At 40.0% G+C, this 21,368-nt stretch overlaps 1 protein-coding gene across 5 annotated transcripts in view; it reads right to left on the reverse strand.

Annotated features, from left to right (window-relative positions):
• Positions 1–21,368, reverse strand: part of LOC126210109 (zinc finger protein 501-like) — a 366,536-nt gene that overhangs the window by 245,166 nt on the left and 100,002 nt on the right. For all 5 annotated transcript variants that reach the window (XM_049939250.1, XM_049939251.1, XM_049939249.1 and 2 more), the window contains exon 6: positions 12,526–12,575. In XM_049939250.1, the coding sequence (XP_049795207.1) occupies positions 12,526–12,575 (50 nt within the window). The remainder of the gene's footprint in view (positions 1–12,525; positions 12,576–21,368) is intronic.

The raw sequence follows: 21,368 nt of genomic DNA on the forward strand, positions 1-21,368 counted from the left end.
GTCTTGTGGTACACCAAACCTGGAGAACCAAACGTGCAGCAACGCGTTTGTGACCGATTTGGTGCTCATACTGGTATCGTGACAATCTCTGGCCACCTGGTGAAATAATGACTGATGATCATTACTAAATAGCTTTGTCCAGCAGAGTACGGTAGGGGTGAAATCCTGGCACATGGCGCTGGGAAATGTGCAACAAATGTGAAAACATGCCTCCTGATCTTACGAGGGTCACTCCAAAAGAAATGCACACTATTTTGTTTTAAATCCATCTTTTATTCTACATGTTTGAAAGTTTTACAGTGTTTAGATACAGCCTTTAGGAATAATATTTTCATTTCATCACATAATTTGCATCCCTCTCAACTGCCTTACGCCATCTTGGAACCAGTGCCTGCAAACCTGCACAGTAAAATTCTGGACCAACCTGTTGGAGCCACCGTTTGGCAGCATGCACAATGGAGTCATCATCTTCAAACCTTGTTCCACAAAGAGTGTCTTTCAGTTTCCCAAAGAGATGATAGTCACATGGAGCCAGGTCAGGACTGTAAGGTGGGTGTTTCAGTGTTGTCCATCTGAGTTTCGTGATTGCTTCCATGGTTTTTTGACTGACATGTGGGCGTGCGTTTTCATGCAACAGCAAAACATCCTGCTTTTGCCGATGTGGTCGAACACGACTCAGTCAAGCTCGAAGTTTCTTCAGTGTCGTCACATATGCATCAGAATTTATGGTGATTCCACTTGGCATGATGTCCACAAGCAAGAGTCCTTCGGAATCGAAAAACACAGTAGCCATAACTTTTCTAGCAGAAGGTGTGGTTTTGAATTTTTTTTCTTGGGTGAATTTGCATGATGGCACTCCATTGAATGCCTCTTCATTTATGGTGAAAAATGATGGAGCCATGTTTCATCACCTGTCACAATTGTTCCAAGAAATTCTTCTCCACCAATCTCGTACTGTTCCAAAAGTTCGCTGCATACCGTTTTTCTTGTTTCTTTGTGAGCCACTGTCAACATCCTGGGAACTCACCTGGCACAAACCTTTTTTAATGCCAACACTTTCAGTATTCTGCAAACACTTCCTTCCCCTATCCCAACGTAGTGTCACAATTCGTTCACTGTGATGCGTCTGTCAGCAGTCACCAATTCGTTAACTCTTTGCACATTGTCTGGAGTGTGTGCAGTATGAGGCCTGCCGCTGCGAGGACAATCCTCAATATTGCCATTCCCGCTTTCATCACGTAACCTGCTTGCCCACCGACTAACTGTACTGTGATCGACAGCAGCATCTCCATACACCTTTTTCAACCTCTTGTGGATCTTTCCTACTGTCTCGTTTTCACAGCACAGGAATTCTACGACAGCACATTGCTTCTGATGAATGTCAAGTGTAGCAGCCATCTTGAAGACATGCTGTGATAGCGCCACTCACGGGAACAGGTGGAACTAAGTTTGAAAACAAGTGGGAAGGATGTATCTACATACTGTAAAACTTACACCCATGCAGAATGAAAACTGTATTTTTACAAAAATAGTGTGCATTTCTTTTGGAGTGACCCTCGTATTACACTGGCATGCCACACATGTACGTGCCCACATGCGACAATCTTTCTGGACTCCCGCCCACACGACTTAGCAGAGACTAACTTAGTAGCTGTCACTTGGACTCCTGGACGTGCCAAGTTATGCAGCATGTCAAAAAAATTCCCCAGGGTACTGTTCCGGTATGTAGGGCCACTGCTTTCCTCTTGCTATGTCACACCAAATACTATCCAGCACATCCTGGGCTGCCACACACTTGAGCTGCAATGCTATTCACTGCTCTCGTATAAGACTGTGCGAAAAACAGAGCCTCCCATTGTTTTAAAACTATCTCTGCCCAACAAATAGAGTTTGCACTGACACAGTTTTGAAACAAGCAATCTGCAACCAGGTTGTCTTTTCCTGTTATGTCGTGCACATCACTCGAGAGCTGTGCAATGTACTCAACCTGGCTGCACTGACACTGTGACTTGAGATCATTGTTGTGCTGAAAACTGGCTACCAGCAGCTTGTGATCAGTAAAAACTGCGAAACGTCTCCCTTCGGTGGATCTGCAAAAATGTTTAAAGGCCAAATAAATAGTAAGCCTTACGGTCAACTACACTGCATTTTTTTGTTGTTGGGTCAGATTTTTAGTAAAAAAAAAACATAGCAAGTGTCTGCCAGTTGCTGTTTACATTCTGTTACAATGCCACTCCCACTGTTGTTTGGCCTGCATCAGGGGGGGGCATTGAATCTTAGGAGTCCCAGCAAGGTGGCCTGTGCTACATGTTTTTTGAGGTCCTGGAAAGCTGCTTTGGTAACTGAAGTCCACGCGACATTATTAATGCCTGCAAGTGTTAATGATGGTGAGTAGCACTGTGAGCAACTCTCGAACAGCAGCTACTTGGGGCAGCTACCGTCGATAATGATTCAGTATGCCTAAGAAAAGAAGTGGACATCTCAAAAAAGGGTACTCACAAAACTTGGAAAGAAGAACACAGGTACAAAGAAGGTAACTGTGAAGAAACCGTGGGTAACAGAAGAAATACTTCAATTGATCGATGAAAGAAGGAAGTACAAAAATGTTCAGGGAAATGTAGGAATACAGAAATACAAGTTGCTCAGGAATGAGATAAATAGGAAGTGCAAGGAAGCTAAGATCAAATGGCTGCATTGAAAAAGTGAAGGAATCGAAAAAGAAATGATTGTCGGAAGAACTGACTCAGAATACAGGAAAGTCAAAACGATGTTCAGTGATATTAAAAGCCGAGGAGGTAACATTACGAGTGCAATGGGAATTCGATTGTTAAATGCAGAGGAGAGAGCGGATAGGTAGAAAGAGTACAGGAAGGCTTCTATGAGAAGGAAGATTTATCTGAGGTGATAGAAGAGAAACAGAAATTGATTTAGAAGAGAGAGTGGATTCAGTGTTAGAATCAGAATTTAAGAGAGCTTTGGAGAACTTAGGAGCAAATAAGACAAGGTATAGATAAAATTCCATCGGAATTTCTAAAATCATTGGGAGAAGTGGCAACAAAACGACTATTCACATTGTTATGTAGAATGCATAAGTCTGACCAACACACCCTCTGACTTTCGGAAAAGCATCATCCACACAATTTTGAAGACTGCAAGAGCTATCAAGTGCAAAAATTCTCACACAATCAGCATAACAGCTCATGCTTCCAAGTTGCTGACAAGAATAATATACAGAAGAACGAAAAATAAAATTGATGATATGTTTGGTGATGATCAGTTTGGCTTTAGGAGTTGTAAAGGTGCCATATAAGCAATTCTGACATTGCGGTTGATAAGGGAAGCAAGACTAAAGAAAAATCAAGATATATTCATATGATTTGTTGACCAGAAAAAAGCATTTGGCAATGTGAAATGTGCAAGACGTTCAAAATTATGAGAAAAATGGGGGTACGCTGTAGGAAGAGAGGGGTAATACACAATATGTGAAAGAGCCAAGAGAGGATAATAAGAGTGGGTGACCAAGAACAAGGGGCTCAGATAAAAAAGAGTGTAAGACAGAGCTGTAGTCTTTCACCACTGCTGTTCAATCCATACATCGAAGAAGCAATGATGGAAATAACAGAAAGGTTCAGGAGTGGAATTAAAATTCAAGATGAAAGGATATCAATGATACGATTCACTAATGACATTGGTATTCTAAGTGAAAGCGAAGAAGAATTACATGATCTGCTGAATGGAATGAACAGTCTAATGAGTACAGAATATGGAATGAGAGTAAATCGAAGAAAACCAAAAGTAATGAAAAGTAGCAGAAATGAGAACAGTGAGAAACTTAACATCACGATTAAGGCCACAAAGCAGATGAAGATAAGGAATTCTGCTACCTACGCAGCAAAATAACCAACGATTGATGGAGCAAGGAGGACATCAATAGTAGACTAGCACTAGCAAAAAAAGGCATTCCTGGCCAAGAGAAGTCTACTAGTATCAAACATAGGCCTTAATTTGAGGAAGAAATTTCTGAGAATGTATGTCTGGAGTATAGCATTGCATGGTAGTGAAATATGACTGGTTGGAAAAGCAGAACAGAAGAGAATTGAAGCATTTGAAATGTGGTGCTACAGACAAGTGTTGAAAAATCAGGTGGACTGGTACCGTAATGAGGAGGTTCTGTGCAAAATCAGAGAGGAAAGGATTATGTGGAAAACACTGACAAGGAGAAGGGACAGGATAATTTTTGACATCTGTTAAGACATCAGAGAATGACTTCCATGGTACTAGAGGGTGGAAAAGAGGGCAAAAACTGTAGAGGAAGGCAGAGGTTGGAATACATCCAGCAAATAATTGAGGACGTAGGTTGCCAGTGTTGCTCTGAGGGGAAAAAAATAAAATAAAAAATAAAAATAAAAAGGGGCTAAGAATCTGCGAAGTCTCTTGTAAGTTTTAGGAAGAGGCATCTGTCGTACTACTTCGACCTGCTCTGGCGATGGTGATGATTCTGCTGGGGAGACCAAGTATCCCAGGAATTCAGCCTTGCAATTGTCCATACCCAGTTTGCTACATTAACAATTATGCTGTTTTCTTGCAGGTGGCTGAAATGCTATTGAAGGTGTGCAGCATGCTGTCCTTCTGTACCCAAAAATATGAGACTATCATCCATGTAGCAAAAAACAAATGGTAATTCTCTAAGCATTTTGAGCATGTACTATTTGCAGGTTTCTGTGGCATTCCTGAGACCAAATGACATAAAATGGTACTCATTGAAGCTGAAGGTTGTGATCACTGCTGTTTTCTTAATGCCAGCTGGCACCATGGGAACTTGTATACCGTATATACCTCGGTGCATTCTATCACACTCTATATTTTTGTGTGAATAATAGTGTTGTTAACATCCTTTACATTGGGTACAAGGTAGTGTTCTATAATTGTGCATCTGTTAAGCAGTCTATAATCTCCACACATCCTACAGGAATTATCCTTTTTATGAAACATATAGAACGGGGAGGCCCACTGACTATCCAACCTGGTCACAATAACTGCTTTCAGCAGCCGGTCAAACTCTGCACATGCTGGAAGTAGCTTTTTGGAATGATACAGGTTGACCCCTTGTCATGTGAATGTGATGCTGAGCATTGTGTGTTTCCTGGTGGCACATAAGGGTTCAATGAGTGTTGGAAAGTCTATAAGTAGACTATGAAAAGGTGACTCATCAGATTATGCCACGATTTTGCCTGCAGCACATGACCCTTACGACTCCCGGGTTTCTTTTTGTGTGATGCACACATATACACTTCATGTCACTGTGAGTATGTAAATAGCTCAATATACTCCAGTGCAGACAATGAGGTAGAGATGCTGGACATCTTTGTGTGGAAACCAACGTGCACGTCTACTGTGTTTGATCCGGTGTGGAAGGCACAGTACCTGTTCTGTGATTCTGGTATTAATTAGTAGTTCACCAGATCGAGCATAAGCCAATAATGGCGTAAAAAGTCTGCTATAATTATGTGACTGGCACATCTGCAATACCAGAAGTCCATGTGTGGTGTAAGTTTGAACCGAATTGCAGAGCTTAACTTTTTTTACCATAGGTAGTGATCCTGGAATCATCGGCTGCATAAATATACACTGTGTTGCTGCCGTAAGTATGTCACCGATATCTCTCGGACACACACTGAGTTCTGAACCTGTACTGATAGGAAACTTGTCACCTGATAACTGGTCCCGTATAAACAGTGTGACTGGCTGACTGCTGCTAACGTGGCGTTTGCTTATCTTCACTCTGGGCACTTGTGCTGTTGCCGACAGACCTTAGCTCCCGTTTTTGAAATCTGGGTTATTGCAGGGTTGAGTGCAATACTTTGCTGAGATGCCGAAACGACTGTGATAACAGCACCACTGTTCCGATGAGTCTTGTCATGGCAGTCTTCAAACTGTGACCCTTATAGTTGCTATCCATACTTTTAGTTCAGGCGCTCCATGGTGGGCTCACCTGGTGTGTTCTACTGGTATTTGTGTGCATTAGGAACAGTGGTGTCAGCTTCCACTTCCTCGCCTGTTCCAGCATCCTTGTCTTGGCTGTTGCTCAGTTTTGCACATGCTGAAACCTCACTTAAACTGTTTAAAATGGCGTTTGCCTTCTTTGCTAAGTCTCACTGTGGCACGTGTGCAAGGATGACGTCGACGGTTGCCGAAGCCACAATATGTGTAAAGACTGTCTAGGTAGAAGTTCTGGGCTTACTAATGCATGTAAAGTTCTGAGTACTTGCCCATGTTTTCATATGCAAAAATCTTTTTTAACTGTCATTCTGGTGACAGTGTGTCACGCAGTACGAGGGATTCTTTTAGTGCATTGTAACTCGGTTGTGACAATATTTCTTCAGTTTCCTCATCACTCCTAAACCTAGATGCGAAACCACAATATAAAATCTGTGTTACCAAGCATGCTGTTGAAATATGCATTTGACTGGCCAAAAACAAACAGAAGTTACGTCAACCGAGAAAGCGGGAAGCTTAACATTTCCATGTTGCACATACATACTCCCTTCTTGCATATTTTGCAACAAATTAAGAGTCGTGGATGGTGATCCAGGGTCAAGTGGTAAGCCTTATTTTGTTCTGATTTCTGTTTCCGGTACATCCATCAATGGATCCACTGTTTTTGATGATACATTTCCTTGTTATCCTTTGCTTCTTTTCATTTTTCAGGTTTACCACTATGGGAATGCTAATTTATTCTTACTTTCACAATAAATATCATTCAGTATTTGATAATGAACTTTATTGTACAAGCATAGAAATGCAGAGCAAAGAAACTAAACAACTGCAAATAACAACAGTAACAAAGCCACCAACAGCAAAGGTGCTTATATTATTTGCAATGGTTTGAATCATTTATTGCAGCTAAGTGTACTGTGGTGTTGCCATATGGAAAAGGAAAGGGACAAAGAAAGTGCAAGTGTGCTCTTTAGGGCATACAGCAAGGAAAGTCCCTAGATATACTGTACTATAATAAGCTACGTCTACAAAAATTTAATTCTGAGTTTATATGTTTTACATAAATGTGCATATAATTTTACTTTTGACGTAAATAGGTATCACCTTAATTTGTAAAAGCACCACATGTGTACGATTTGATTGCATCTTTTGTATTACTTCAACATGCCATTAAATATAACGTTGACAGAATAGTCACAAGATTCGGAGCAATTGTGTCAGCCATAACCAGTGAGAACTGTTCTTTGCAGACACACTACTGCACTTTTTCTGAAAAAGGGAGAGATTGGTGGCACAGGCACAATGAAAGTGCATAATCTGAGTGTGTGGTGCTTTCCTCATTACCGTGTCATGTGCACAAATACTGTCATATAAACTGATAGCAGTTTGTCACAAACAAGACAATCCATTCTTATGAAGTTCCTAAATTCATCTGGGCTTCAGGCCTCAACTTCTTCTTTAACAGGTTGTAATGTGCAATAGGCCGTTTGGACCACGTATATTCTCAAATTTACAATCTTATCCTTTTCTCGATCTTATTTGAAATGTTTTAAACTCCGACTGTATAATATGTCATGCTAACACAATTAATCCCTATGATAAAAAAACAAATTTCATAAAATTACTGTACTACAAAAAGATAAATTTTTGTTTATGAAAATATATGTTGTCATAATTGTTCTATTGTGCTGTTGAGTCAATTCCATTTTCTGTAAATTACTTTTGATTTAATATTCTTGGTTTAGATCTTAGTATGACTATACATTTACTGAGGTACTTTGAAACGATGTTAACTGTGAGTTGGTTGTATGTTGTCTGGCGGGAAGGAAGGAGAGGTGTAAAGATTTTTTTGGAGTTGCATACAAATGGAATGTATTTCGCTGAGTGAACATTGTATTTGATGGCAGCAAGGCACCTAGTCTATTAGAAATGAAAATTACATATGAATCAGTTTGTCATCTATGTTATTTCAAGAAACATGTCGACCTATAAGGTTTCCAGGTCTACAAGAGAATCTGGTTTCCAGACAGAAGAAATTCAAGCAACGGGTCAAAGAAGATCCTCAAAAATCAGATGAGTAATTTTCTACATCTACATCTACATCCATACTCCGCAAGCCACCTGGCGGTGTGTGATGGAGGGTACCTTGAGTACCTCTATCAGTTCTCCCTTCTATTCCAGTCTCGTATTGTTCGTGGAAAGAAGGACTGTCAGTATGCTTCTGTGTGGGCTCTAATCTCTCTGATTTTATCCCCATGGTCTCTTCGCGAGATATACGTAGGAGGAAGCAATATACTGCTTGACTCTTCGGTGAAGGTACGTTCTCGAAACTTTTAACAAAAGCCCGTACCGAGCTACTGAGCGTCTCTCCTGCAGAGTCATCCACTGGAGTTTATCTATCATCTCCGTAACGCTTTCACGATTACTAAATGATCCTGTAATGAAGTGCGCTGCTCTCCGTTGGATCTTCTCTATCTCTTCTATCAACCCTATCTGGTACGGTTCCCACGCTGCTGAGCAGTATTCAAGCAGTGGGCGAACAAGCGTACTGTAACCTACTTCCTTTGTTTTCGGATTGCATTTCCTTAGCATTTTCCGACGATCAACTTTATATGATCATTCCATTTTAAATCACTCCTAATGCGCACTCCCAGATAATTTATGGAATTAACTGCTTCCAGTTGTTGACCTGCTATTTTGTAGCTAAATGATAAGGGATCTATCTTTCTATGTATTCGCAGCACATTACACTTGTCTACATTGAGATTCAATTGCCATTCCCTGCACCATGCATCAATTCGCTGCAGATCCTCCTGCATTTCAGTACAATTTTCCATTGTTACAACCTCTCGATACACCACAGCATCATCTGCAAAAAGCCTCAGCGAACTTCCGATGTCATCCACAAGGTCATTTATGTATATTGTGAATAGCAACGGTCCTACGACACTCCCCTGCGGCACACCTGAAATCACTCTTACTTCGGAAGACTTCTCTCCATTGAGAATGACATGCTGTGTTCTGTTATCTAGGAACTCTTCAATCCAATCACACAATTGGTCTGATAGTCAATATGCTCTTACTTTGTTCATTAAACGACTGTGGGGAATTGTATCGAATGCCTTGCGGAAGTCTGGAAACACGGCATCTACCTGTGAACCCCTGTCTATGGCCCTCTGAGTCTCGTGGACGAATAGCACGAGCTGGGTTTCACATGACCGCCTTTTTCGAAACCCATGCTGATTCCTACAGAGTAGATTTCTAGTCTCCAGAAAATTCATTGTACTCTAACATAATACGTGTTCCAAAATTCTACAACTGATTGACGTTAGAGATATAGGTCTATAGTTCTGCATATCTGTTCGACGTCCCTTCTTGAAAACGGGGATGACCTGTGCCCTTTTCCAATCCTTTGGAACGCTACGCTCTTCTCAAGACCTACAGTACACCGCTGCAAGAAGGGGGGCAAGTTCCTTCGCGTACTCTGTGTAAAATCGAACTGGTATCCCATCAGGTCCAGTGGCCTTTCCTTTTTTGAGCGATTTTAATTGTTTCTCTATCCCTCTGTCATCTATTTCAATATCTACCATTCTGTCATCTGTGTGACAATCTAGAGAAGGAACTACAGTGCAGTCTTCCTCTGTGAAACAGCTCTGGAAAAAGACATTTAGTATTTCGGCCTTTAGTCTGTCATCCTCTGTTTCAGTACCATTTTGGTCACAGAGTGTCTGGACATTTTGTTTTAATCCACCTACCGCTTTGACATAAGACCAAAATTTCTTAGGATTTTCTGCCAAGTCAGTACATAGAACTTTACTTTCGAATTTATTGAACGCCTCTCGTATAGCCCTCCTCACACTACATTTCGCTTCGCGTAATTTTTGTTTGTCTGCAAGGCTTTGGCTATGTTTATGTTTGCTGTGAAGTTCCCTTTGCTTCCGCAGCAGTTTTCTAACATGGTTGTTGTACCACGGTGGCTCTTTTCCATCTCTTACGATCTTGCTTGGCACATACTCATCTAACGCATATTGTACGATGGTTTTGAACTTTGTACACGGATCCTCAACGCTATCTGTACTTGAGACAAAACTTTTGTGTTGAGCCGTCAGGTACTCTGTAATCTGCTTTTTGTCACTTTTGCTAAACAGAAAAATCTTCCTACCTTTTTTTAATATTTCTATTTACAGCTGAAATCATTGATGCAGTAACCGCTTTATGATTGCTATTTTTCTGTAAAACTATCACTAGACTCAGCCAACATTTTTTGCTCCACGAACATTTATTACAATTACTGATCATCCAGTAGGTACACAGGCCCTTAACCTGACACAGCACATAGAAGATGGTTTTCAGCTCGGAAATTCACTGGAGTGGCCTTTGTCGATCTCTCTTCAGCATACGACACTGTACAACATCAAATCATCCTAAGGAAGATTTACGACCTTACCGTGGACTTCAGGCTTACGCAAATCGTTGCAAACTGACATTTCTTTGTAGAATTTCAAGGCAGGCGGAGCAGATGGAGAATACAAAAGAGTGGGCTCCCACAAGGCACTGTCTTAGCACCAATGCTGTTTAATATCTACACCAATGGCTAACCACTTCCTCTCCACACGTATGCAGACAACCTCAGCTTGGAAACTCAGGGTAAGAATTTTGAGACAGTAGAAGAAAATCTCACTGCTGCTCTGAAGATTCTCTCAGAATATTATGAGGAAACCAAACCCATCAAAAACTAAAACATGTGCTTTTCATCTGAAGAACAGAGAAGCTTCTCGACAGCTGCACGTGAACTGGAATGGAAAGGAGTTGGAACACTGCAGTGCTCCAGTTTACCTTGGTGTTACCCTGGACTACTCCCTGACCTTCAAGGCACACTACATCAAGCCAAAGTTTCATTGCGAAATTGCCTACCGCACAAGGTGACTGGTTCTGCATGAGGTGCCCACACCCAGACAGTAAGAACAGCTACCCTGGTACTCTGCTACTCCCCTGCCGAATATGCTGCTCCAGTGTGGTACAATTCTGCACATGCAAAAAAGTGGACACCGCCATGAATGAAACCTGCAGCCTGATCACAGGCTGTCTGAAGCCTGCACCAATACAGAAGCTGTATACACTTGCAGGTATAGCCCCAACCGATATTAGATGTGAGACAGCTGCTAGCAATGAGAGGAAAAAGGTGGGCAATAACCCGGCCCATCCCTTGCACGAACATCAGCCACCATCTCCTTGATTGAAGTCCAGGAAGAACTTACTACAGTCTTCTGTTCCAATTGACAGAGACCTAAGTATACCCAGGATTGAACTGTGGAAAAAAAAAGACATCCTGTCCATCCAGAGTGAGACATAATTGAAAAAACTCTGTCACCCAGTCACTAATAAGAAGGATGGTGTACATGGAAGTCCTCGAACAAACTGCACTCCGGCATTGCAAGAATGAAGGACAACTTGAAGAAATGGGGCATCGCACAAGGCGGAGACACACTGTGTGAATGTGGAGATGAACAAACTACAAGCCATCTCCTGAAGTGTCATCTCTGCCCATACTCTTGTACAGAACTGGAACTGGCCTTGGCTTATAGCAATGCAGTCAATGTTGCCAAATATTGGACACAACTAGTGTACATGTGTTTATTATGTAAAAATTGATTTCTTACTCCTGTGCGTATTATGTAAATATTGATTTCTTGCTCTTTTTTCATGTGTGTTCATTTTATTACATTTATATGTCTTTTAATTACCCATGTATACAAATATGTATATTTTTAAATCAGCACAGTCTGAGTCCCGGTACTGCTGACATGAATAAATAAAATATCATCCAGTTGTACTCTTAACAAAGGAGGTCATTAAAAGGGCATGTGTCCCTGTCGTCCCCTCTTCTACCCAGCCAGGGTCAAACCTAAGTCCTACTCCTGGCATTACATCATCATTCAGCCCTTCAACTACGGCAGCCACTGTCACGGCAAGTGCTGCGTAGATAACTGTGTCCTCCGAATCCGACATGCTGTGAAATATGAACTAGATACCTGTGACCTCCATGTCCAAAATACTTTGAAATGTAAACCCAATCATTTGCTTTTATCCGAACATCATAATACAAACACTTTAGTCCTTAATTCTGTATAATCATAACTTAATTTCATTCTAGCTGCACAAGGCAACAATAACTGCTAATAAATACAAACCTAGACCTCTCAGAAGTTTCAATATGAGTAAATAGTAGCTTTTCAAAACTATCGACTTTCACACTCAACAACATAAACAAGTCTGCAGTTCTGAGTGTGTATCCTTGAAGCGCTGGTGCAGACTTACATACAAAAGGTGTGCCATGTAATACTGACTTAAATGAGATAAGAAATGATTTGTTTAGCAATGACATGGCTTAAAACCAGGGCCATTATTCTAAAACACTGCACTACACTGCCTCAACAAGAAGCTGAATACAAAAGCAAGAGTGCTCAAAATTAAAAGAAAGAGTGCTCAAAATTGTAAAAAATGATAGCAAAAAAAAATGCACAATACCTTCTTGGTTCAATGCCACAACTTGCTGCCTCTACTTCCTTTTGGAGTTCCTGAAAGAATTTAGAAGATCAAGATCAACAACAACAACAACAACAACAACAAAAGATCAAATTCTACTATACAGCACCGAAACTTGGACAAATCACAAAGCTAATAAAATGCTATTCCCTCAGACAGATGAAATAAAATATTAAGAAATGCCAAAGGATGTCATCTCTTTTATAATGACCCCAATAACATTTGGGAGGAATTGAAAGTAAAGCCAGCTGATTACCCATGTTGGCACAAAAATGTGAAACTGACAGAAAAAGTCATTTTGCCAGATGTTTTCTTTGCAGACAATACAAACATTGCAATAAGTAGAAAGTCAAGTACAGATTTAGAAATGGCTGATAATCAAATTTTTACTGACATAAATAAATGGTTTAAAGCTAATACACTGTCACTAAACTTTGAAAAGACCCACTATAGGCATTTCAGAACCTATAACAGATTTCCTTCTAGCACATGTATAACATATGAAGACATGCACATTAAAGAAGCTGACAGTGTGAAATTTCTGGGATTATAACTTGATAATAAAATTTAGCTGGGAAGGATTCCTGAAGCGCCTAAACAAGTCTGTATTTGCATTTAAAAACAATGTACATGAAGACCTAAAATCACTTACCTTGGTCCAAAAAGAAGTCCAATATTCAGAAACACACATTTTCAATAAATTGCTAGCAAATATTAAAAAACTTGGTTTCATATGAAGCACAGTTTAAACAGTGTTTGAAAGACCTTTTGATAGGCAACTCCTCCTACTCAACAGATGAATATCTTAATAGGGACTGTTAGAGCAGCTTAAGTAAAAAATCTGTCAAATTTCAGTTTTGACAGCTCTTGTGCACAACAGTGAAGATTAGGTATTTTGTGTGTGATAAATTTATTAAATGTGTACAACTATGTTTCATTCTGAGAGTGTATTAATTCCGTAAATATTAGCAGTTGCAATTTACTGTAATGTATTTCCTATTTTGATAATCTTCTGACAAATGATCAGGGGAGTGAGTATTATATTCAAATGTTTTATGTATTTTAAGTTATACTCTCTGACTTGTTCCACATACACAAGAATCATCTCATTTTTGGGTCTATGGAACAAAAACTGAATCTAATCTAATCTACATAATATCAGTAATATCAGCCATCGCAAAACCGTATGAGGTTAAAGTAAAGCACGATTCCCATTTGTTTTGTTGTTATTGATCTGGTGAATCCAATAAAACATGTCCAAGATGTGTATCTGCAGTAGTTTTCCAGAACATCCAGGGAAGCAAAGACGTAATTTCATAAAATTTTTAATATATTAACTATTTGGCCAATTTGTTTTTTAAATTCCAGATAACTGCACAAAGTTTTCAACAAAAGTTGTAGAGAATTTAATTTTGGAAAAATGATGGTAGTAATGTTAAATGAAACTGTACGAGAGCATCAAATAATCTGCTTTTATTAATACCATAGCACAAGTGAATTCATGCTAAACCAGAAAAAACTAAGTTCAGTGTTAAGGAAGTTGTACAGTGTACATACAATTTCACAGTACATTCACAATAAATGTTCAGAAATGTTGCCAACAATGACATAAAAGTTTCTACATTATTAATGGAAAGCAAACAAATGTACTTATATAATAATCCTTGTCTCTCTGGATGTTGTGGAAAATTACTGCACGTACACATCTGGGACATGTTTTATAGATTCACCACACCAATAACAACAAAATAAATGGAAATCATGCTTTACTTTAACCTCGTACAGTTTTGCAGTGGCTTCATACTAACAAAGTTGTTAAATTTCAGGCAAAATCTTTTATTAGCCATAACATTGTAAGTAAAGATTTGCAGACCCCTGTATATACGAACTTTTCTCTTTAGGTTTACTTGTAGAATAATGTATCAAAATATTTGCAGATCTTTGTGCATCAACCTGTATATACAGCACCTATTCCTGGGTTTCTACAGGATCCACCATTTTGTTCGATGCCAAGGTGCTATTCCAGTACATTTGGAGAGACTCTGTAACGCTGTTCGAGTTTCGAGGGAATACCAAAGCAGGCTGAGATGTGAATGGGAATTTGAATTGAGGAAGCAGGCATGCTAGGGCAGCCCATGCTGTTGTGCACAGCCTTTGTCCCAGGGTGGCATAGTAGTTAGAGCATCTGCCTAGTGAGGAGGAGAACAGGGTTCGAATCCCAGCCTCGGTACAAATTTTTACGTCACTTCATTCTGTATATAAACATCATAGATGTGACTTTGTTTACCAAACAGATTGCAGTGGTAGACAACTGGCAAATTGGAAACAAGCCAAAATCGGAAAGAGGCTGAGTGGTAATGTATATTCTTCCTGTCACTGTTCATAGACCGCTGATGTAATTTCTAACTATACGTTTACAAACCATAAAATTCAGCCACGGGCTACCGCACTAGGTGATGACTAATTTTTGCTGTCAAACACTCTAAGGAATATGACCACAGAGTCATTGCAATTGAGGACTGCCCTCGCTGCAGCCACTGGAACGAATGACCTTGTCGACAGCTCCACTGAACACGGTAGGTGTGCCGGGCAAACTTCAACTGGTTTCCGTGTCATTCAGCATGGTGTGTTACACTGCTTCTAATTATTGTCTCAGGAAGTATAAGATCATCTTACATGTGGGATTCAGGGACTTTTCCAGAACTATGTAAGAGTGCTTAAGTTCTCTATTCCATGCAAGTTCTGGGATTCTGAAGATGGCCACCGAACTGGCTGAAATTGGTTATCTATGAAGAAAAAAAGACCAGCCACTCTAGGCAGTAAAATGCTCTAATAGGATACTAGTCTCTCCAAAATAGAAGATCGTCTAATGCTTTCAGTGACAATGTCAGATAACCATATGAAAGAAATTCATTTGCAGTAGCAGAAATCACTTGTCATTTAAATGAAATGACAGCTGGGGATAAGAAAGTGGTAAACTACATTAAGAGATCTGTCATGTCTATTGGACAATGTACCAGTTTGTTTGGGACCAGCAACATCACCTCAAGGGGCCCAATAAGAGTTACCTAACAATGCATGAAGCAGCTGGTTTTGTGGTTGAAGCTGGGAGACCATACCATGTCAGTGACACCGACTGCACAATTTCTGCAATTAACTGATGACCTGTGGTGACATGATGTGAGTACATCAGACATCACCTCCCATGGCTATAACAGGCTATGCATTACCCTGTAATTGGTGAGGGAGCGTATCTCTGTGCCAGTCACTGGTGTGACCTCAGTCAGATCGTAGTGCAATCTTTTCCTGCTGTGCCATCAAGTGAGCAATCACTAAAGAAGACAATGTACAGAAATACTGTATTAGAATCTGATTCCGACTAATACGTTCACCATCAAATGTTATGCTCTTGGAATCAGAAGAAGACATGACTCTTCATGTTCTGCACCTGTTCCTCATGCATAAAACAACACTCACTATCTTGCAAATATTCTGAAGTTAACTGACCCTTGTAAGTTTCTCAAGTGCTACTCCATAGCAACACTCATTTCCTTACTTCACAATTCACAGAGGAATCGTGACTTTGAAACTCTTTTCTGAGCTCCTCTCTCACTGAAATATCCATCAGCTCCCCAAACAGGAAGCAGCAAACAATGACAACATATTATGACAACTGTGCAGATGCAGTGACCAAATGTAAATAGAATGTTCAACGACACTTCAAAAATAGTGAGTACTGCCTTCTTTTCTGTTCACTTCGATGCAGTGTCTGACATGTAGGAGAGGGGCTAATGTAAATTGAGACTAGTTTTGTTGTGAGTTCAGATGATATGTTCTGAGGACAATTACCATCTATGCTATTAGGAAAAGCTGTTTTGGAGGAGAGTATCTAGATGGCACAGGTTGTGAATAGCCTTTGGATGCAAGCATATTATGTCTGGCAGCATGTTCTAACTTTATTGATCAACTGTGGTCTTGGCCACAGTTTGGTGATGGTCATTCAGTGGACTGGACAGCTGGTTGGTAGTCATGCCCTCATAAAAAGCTGCCAAGAAGTTGTAGTAGGGCTGATATACGATATAACTGATAGGGATATGCATGTGATGGGAATATTAAAGGATGTGCTTGCGGAATATGTATAGCAGGTCTTGGCTTGTGAGTTCCCTTGCTTTTATGCCTCCCTGTCAAGCGATTCATAATCACCCTTTCAAAATTAATTACATTTCATGTCAGAGTACATGCCATCAGTGAAAAGTGCGGAACAACTGCATGACCTGTTGACTGGAATGAACAGTCTAACACTCAATGAATTGAGAATAAATTGAAGAAAGACAAAAATAATGAGATGTAGCAGGAATAAGATCAGTGATGAACTTAACATTGAAACTGGGGATGATGAAGAACATGAAGTGTGCTGGAAGAGCAGACTAGCACAGGCAAAGAGGGCATTGTCAGCCAAAAGAAGTCTACACAAATCAAACATCATCTTGAATTTCAGGAATATTTATGAGAATGTACATATGGAGCACAGAATTATATGAAACTGAGTCACAGATGCCAGGAAAACTAGGAAAGTAGAGAATCAACATGTGAGATGTGGTGCTTCAGAAGGAGGCTGAAAATTAGGTGGACTAATTACATGAGGAATGAGGCGATTCTCTGAAGAATCAGCCAGGAAGAGGAACACGTGAAAAACACTGACAAGAAGAAAGGACAGGATAATAGGACACATATTAAGGCATCAAGGAATAACTTACGTGGTGCTTAATGGGTAAAAACTGTAGGGGACAACAGAGACCATATCCAACAAATAATGGAGGATGCATTGGGTGCAAGTGCTGCTCTGGGATGAAGAGGTTGGCACACGAGAGGAAACTGGTGGACCGCATCAAACCAGTCAAAAGACTGTTTAACTGCTGACCTCCACCCCCCCCCCCCCCAAAAAAAAAAAAAAAATATATATATATATATATATATATATATATATATATATATATATATATATATAGGCAAGATCATTGTACTCAAATTTGATCGAACAGTACAGGGGTTATCATGTTAATGCTACTTATAGGGTCTCTTAAAGTAAATTTTTTGACAGTCTATGCAGTACCTTCAGGTGGTACTGACAGAATGATTTATGTTCCTTTCTATACATGTCTAAGCTGTGTTCTAGTTACAAAAAATGGTAATAAATGACGGAGTGTGCTGGAAGAGCTGTGAAGGCTGGTTCTAACATATTAACACAAAACCTAACGACTACAGTAATATTCAAAATGAGCTAACACCTCTTAATGGAGGAGGGTCTGCACAGGGCAGACCACAAATGACTTACGACCTTTGTTCGGCATCGTCTGGCAGTGTGGAAAAACCACTTCAATTGCACGCTTGACAACAAAAGGGTGCAAAAACAGCTGGGGATATAATAGTATAGAATTAGCCTGGTAGTCCAGGTACGCAATGCATTTCACTGCACTATTTGCACTACACTGCATGCGTATCCCAATTGCTGATACTGGGAAGATGAACCGGGCATCTGGCATGAGGCTTTGTACACCTGTAGTCAACAGAAGCACCCAGAAGAGACACAGCTTGCGAAGGCAACACAGAAAATGCAGTAACACTCTTCTAGTTAAACAGACTGTGACAGAACAATGACGACAAGTGCAGGATAAGAATTCTGCAGTTTGCACATACCACAGCGAAGTGCAGTGGACGATGAGCCACGTGGCACTGCGCGGGTGAGCTGCCGAGTGCACGGCCAGGGATGTTGCCGTATCGGAATGGAACGAGAGACTACTCGAGTGACGGTTCGGAGTGCCTCGTGTCAATAAAGCGTTGTCGTCTAAGTTCTCCCTCTGGCGGAAGTAACTGGTGACGGGGTTAGAGGGCTGGTTTCTTGTCTACACAGCCCATTGTTTGCTGCTAAATATGGAGGCAATGGAGGGAGTCACCACAGTATTGTAGCTAGAAACCAGAAACTGAGTGAGTACCCATCTAATGTTGAGAGTCGTATACCTTAGAAATCGAGGATCCGCTGCAATATCAGCGCTCCATATAGCGGACTGACAGCAAAAAGACTGACAGCAAGTAAGCTTTCGGCCAAAAAGCAAACACAGCTCACATACGCATTACCACAGTCTCTGGCTGCTGAGGCCAGACTGAAGCCAGAGACTGTGGTTGTGAGTGTGTGTGTGTGTGTGTGTGTGTGTGTGTGTGTGTGTGTGTGTAGTTGGGTGGGTGTGCGCAAGTATGTTGACTTTCTCTGATGAAGGCCTTTCTGGTCGAAAGCTTACTTGCTGTCAGTCTCTTTGTTGTGCCTATCTGTGAGTCAGCATCTTGCATCTCCACTACATGATGAATAGCAACTAATACTTTTTTAGAAAATTCTCATATAAGTCCACCACACACTTTCAGCAGAAACTCATATTGGTAAAAAATCAGCAAATAGATCACACTGCTCGAGAATGTAATACCACCAGTCCAGGGGCATAGTGCACTGAAGAAAGAAAAAAAATCCACAAACTGGAGTTGCTTGGAAACTCTAAACTAACTAACTAACTAACAAGCTAACTAACTATATATATATATATATATATATATATATATATATCTCTCTCTCTCTCTCTCTCTCTCTCACACACACACACACACACACACACACACACACACACACTCCTTGGTTATATGTACTTGCAAACTCGTCCACTCACTATTCTTTTTATGCTTCTATGGTCCGCTCATACACAACAACATTAAAGCAATGAGTTTACAGTAATGAACAGTGGTTGGCAGACTTGTGAGTCAAGTTTCCAAGTGCATGGAGACACTGAGCTTGAGGATGACATCACAGCACCTGCTACCAAGTTTCAAGTTAATATATGGAGCTCACTTCTGACCTCCAACTGTGGCAGACCACATAAGTGGCATTATCATGATAATCCTCGTATGATCAAATCGTGATGAATAGGATAGTGCTGACATGTACTGTGAAGTCAAAAGTATCTAATAACTCATTTGATAATGGCTACAAAACTGAAATTGCAACAGTGTATCAAGAAAGAAGTAATAATAGTCAAATGGTGAAAGCATAGACAGTTCCTTTCTTGCTTAAGTGCTTGTTGAGCACACACTCAACACCTCAAATTATAGTGGGTGGCTGTCTACTGCTCACATCATTCGTTTGTCATTCAGGAGTTTCCAGTATCGTATTATATGACTCTATAGTATGAAAATGAATTTACATTTATATCAGTGTCACCTCTGTGTCACCTTTCCTCACCATCATCAGGATTTCCTTCCACCAAGTCAAGTAGGAACACCTTTCCTCATATCCCAATTTCTGTCAGTTCTTCTACCACTATCTTTCTTCTGCCAAAATTAATAAAAGAGAACAGTAGACATACTTGCCAGCATAAAATTCTTCTACCACTGGGATTTGTAGAAGAAACATGAATTTTCATAACAATAATTCTGAATATGGGACTGATGAGAAAACCAACAATTTTCAGTTACCGGACAATAGATGTAATTACTTATGTGCCGTTTCTCACAAATGTTTTAGTATGAAACTTTATTTACTACTGAAATTGTTACATCCTATAAATAATTCAAAACTACATCCTACAGTTTACTCCATGTACTAAATTTTATGTGATGGTCAATATGACCAATAATTTTTTTTCTGAGAACGCTACACTCATTGCCAACAACTGAGTCCTCTTGGATCAAAAGAGCGCTCACAACTTATCCAGTATCTTCCCAATAAGTGTAATAAAAGAGGGGAAGTAGAACTCCAGATGGTGGGCACACAGTTAGTAAATTACTATCTTTGAGTTTGTGTGTACCATGGTCCAAGAAGTGATAGCAACAAAACTGAAATAAACTATGGATTTTCATGTTTTTGTAACCTCTTTTCCAATATATATCTCTGTAGTTGGAAAGCAGTAATCTTGTTGGCACATTTCTCACAGGTACAATAGTCAAGCACACTACGGAGAAAGTTACTGCTAAATTAAGAAGATTTAGAAGTACTGGAGAGTCTTAGAGGAAGTAACCACTGGTTTCCAATTAAAGTGAAATCAGTGTGGGCAGTTCACTGCAAGATGAGTGAAACGAAACGTACAGATGTGTAAGGAGTACTGCTGTCTTTGGTGTTATTACATAGTATATCACACTCCTTACAAATTGCTGGTTTCTGGAACTTTCGAAACCGAGTGCACCTTTTTCCTGGAGAGGTAACTGTCTTGCTATTTATCATAAAAAATGGCCAAGAGCTACTGGTCTCACACAGGCACGTGATTAAGAATCATCATTCAGGTTTCATATGGACTGGCTGCATGCAACCTTGTCACACACAAATTGTCTGAAGAAGTTGAATATATCATGGCTCATAGAGTAATAATATTTTAGTAATTCAGTTTATTTGCATAAAGGTGCATTGAATATTTTATAAACACTGTAGACATAATAATATTGGAGTTGTTAGATGCAAACTTTAGTTTATGGAACATACTGTTATAAAAACAAATAGGAAACAGCTTCTGTGATCAGTGATAACCTGTTAAATTCAGATGGAAATGCAATGCGGCAATTACTACTTCAGCACGAATGTGAAATAAGTTTAGCTGTTAATGCAGTAATGGATAAGCCTAGGCATTGTTAGGAAGTGTGTTATGTGAGAAAAGGATGACAAAATGAAGTAACATGATTTATACTGTTATTATTTCAAAGTGACAATCTTCCCATTTTATAAATTTAATAAACTGTAATATCTGCAAGCATGAGCGACAGGTGTTTGTATTATGCTACATGATCAGTTTCAT

The sequence above is a fragment of the Schistocerca nitens genome, chromosome 10 (assembly GCF_023898315.1).
Source record: "Schistocerca nitens isolate TAMUIC-IGC-003100 chromosome 10, iqSchNite1.1, whole genome shotgun sequence".
Taxonomy (NCBI): domain Eukaryota; kingdom Metazoa; phylum Arthropoda; class Insecta; order Orthoptera; family Acrididae; genus Schistocerca; species Schistocerca nitens.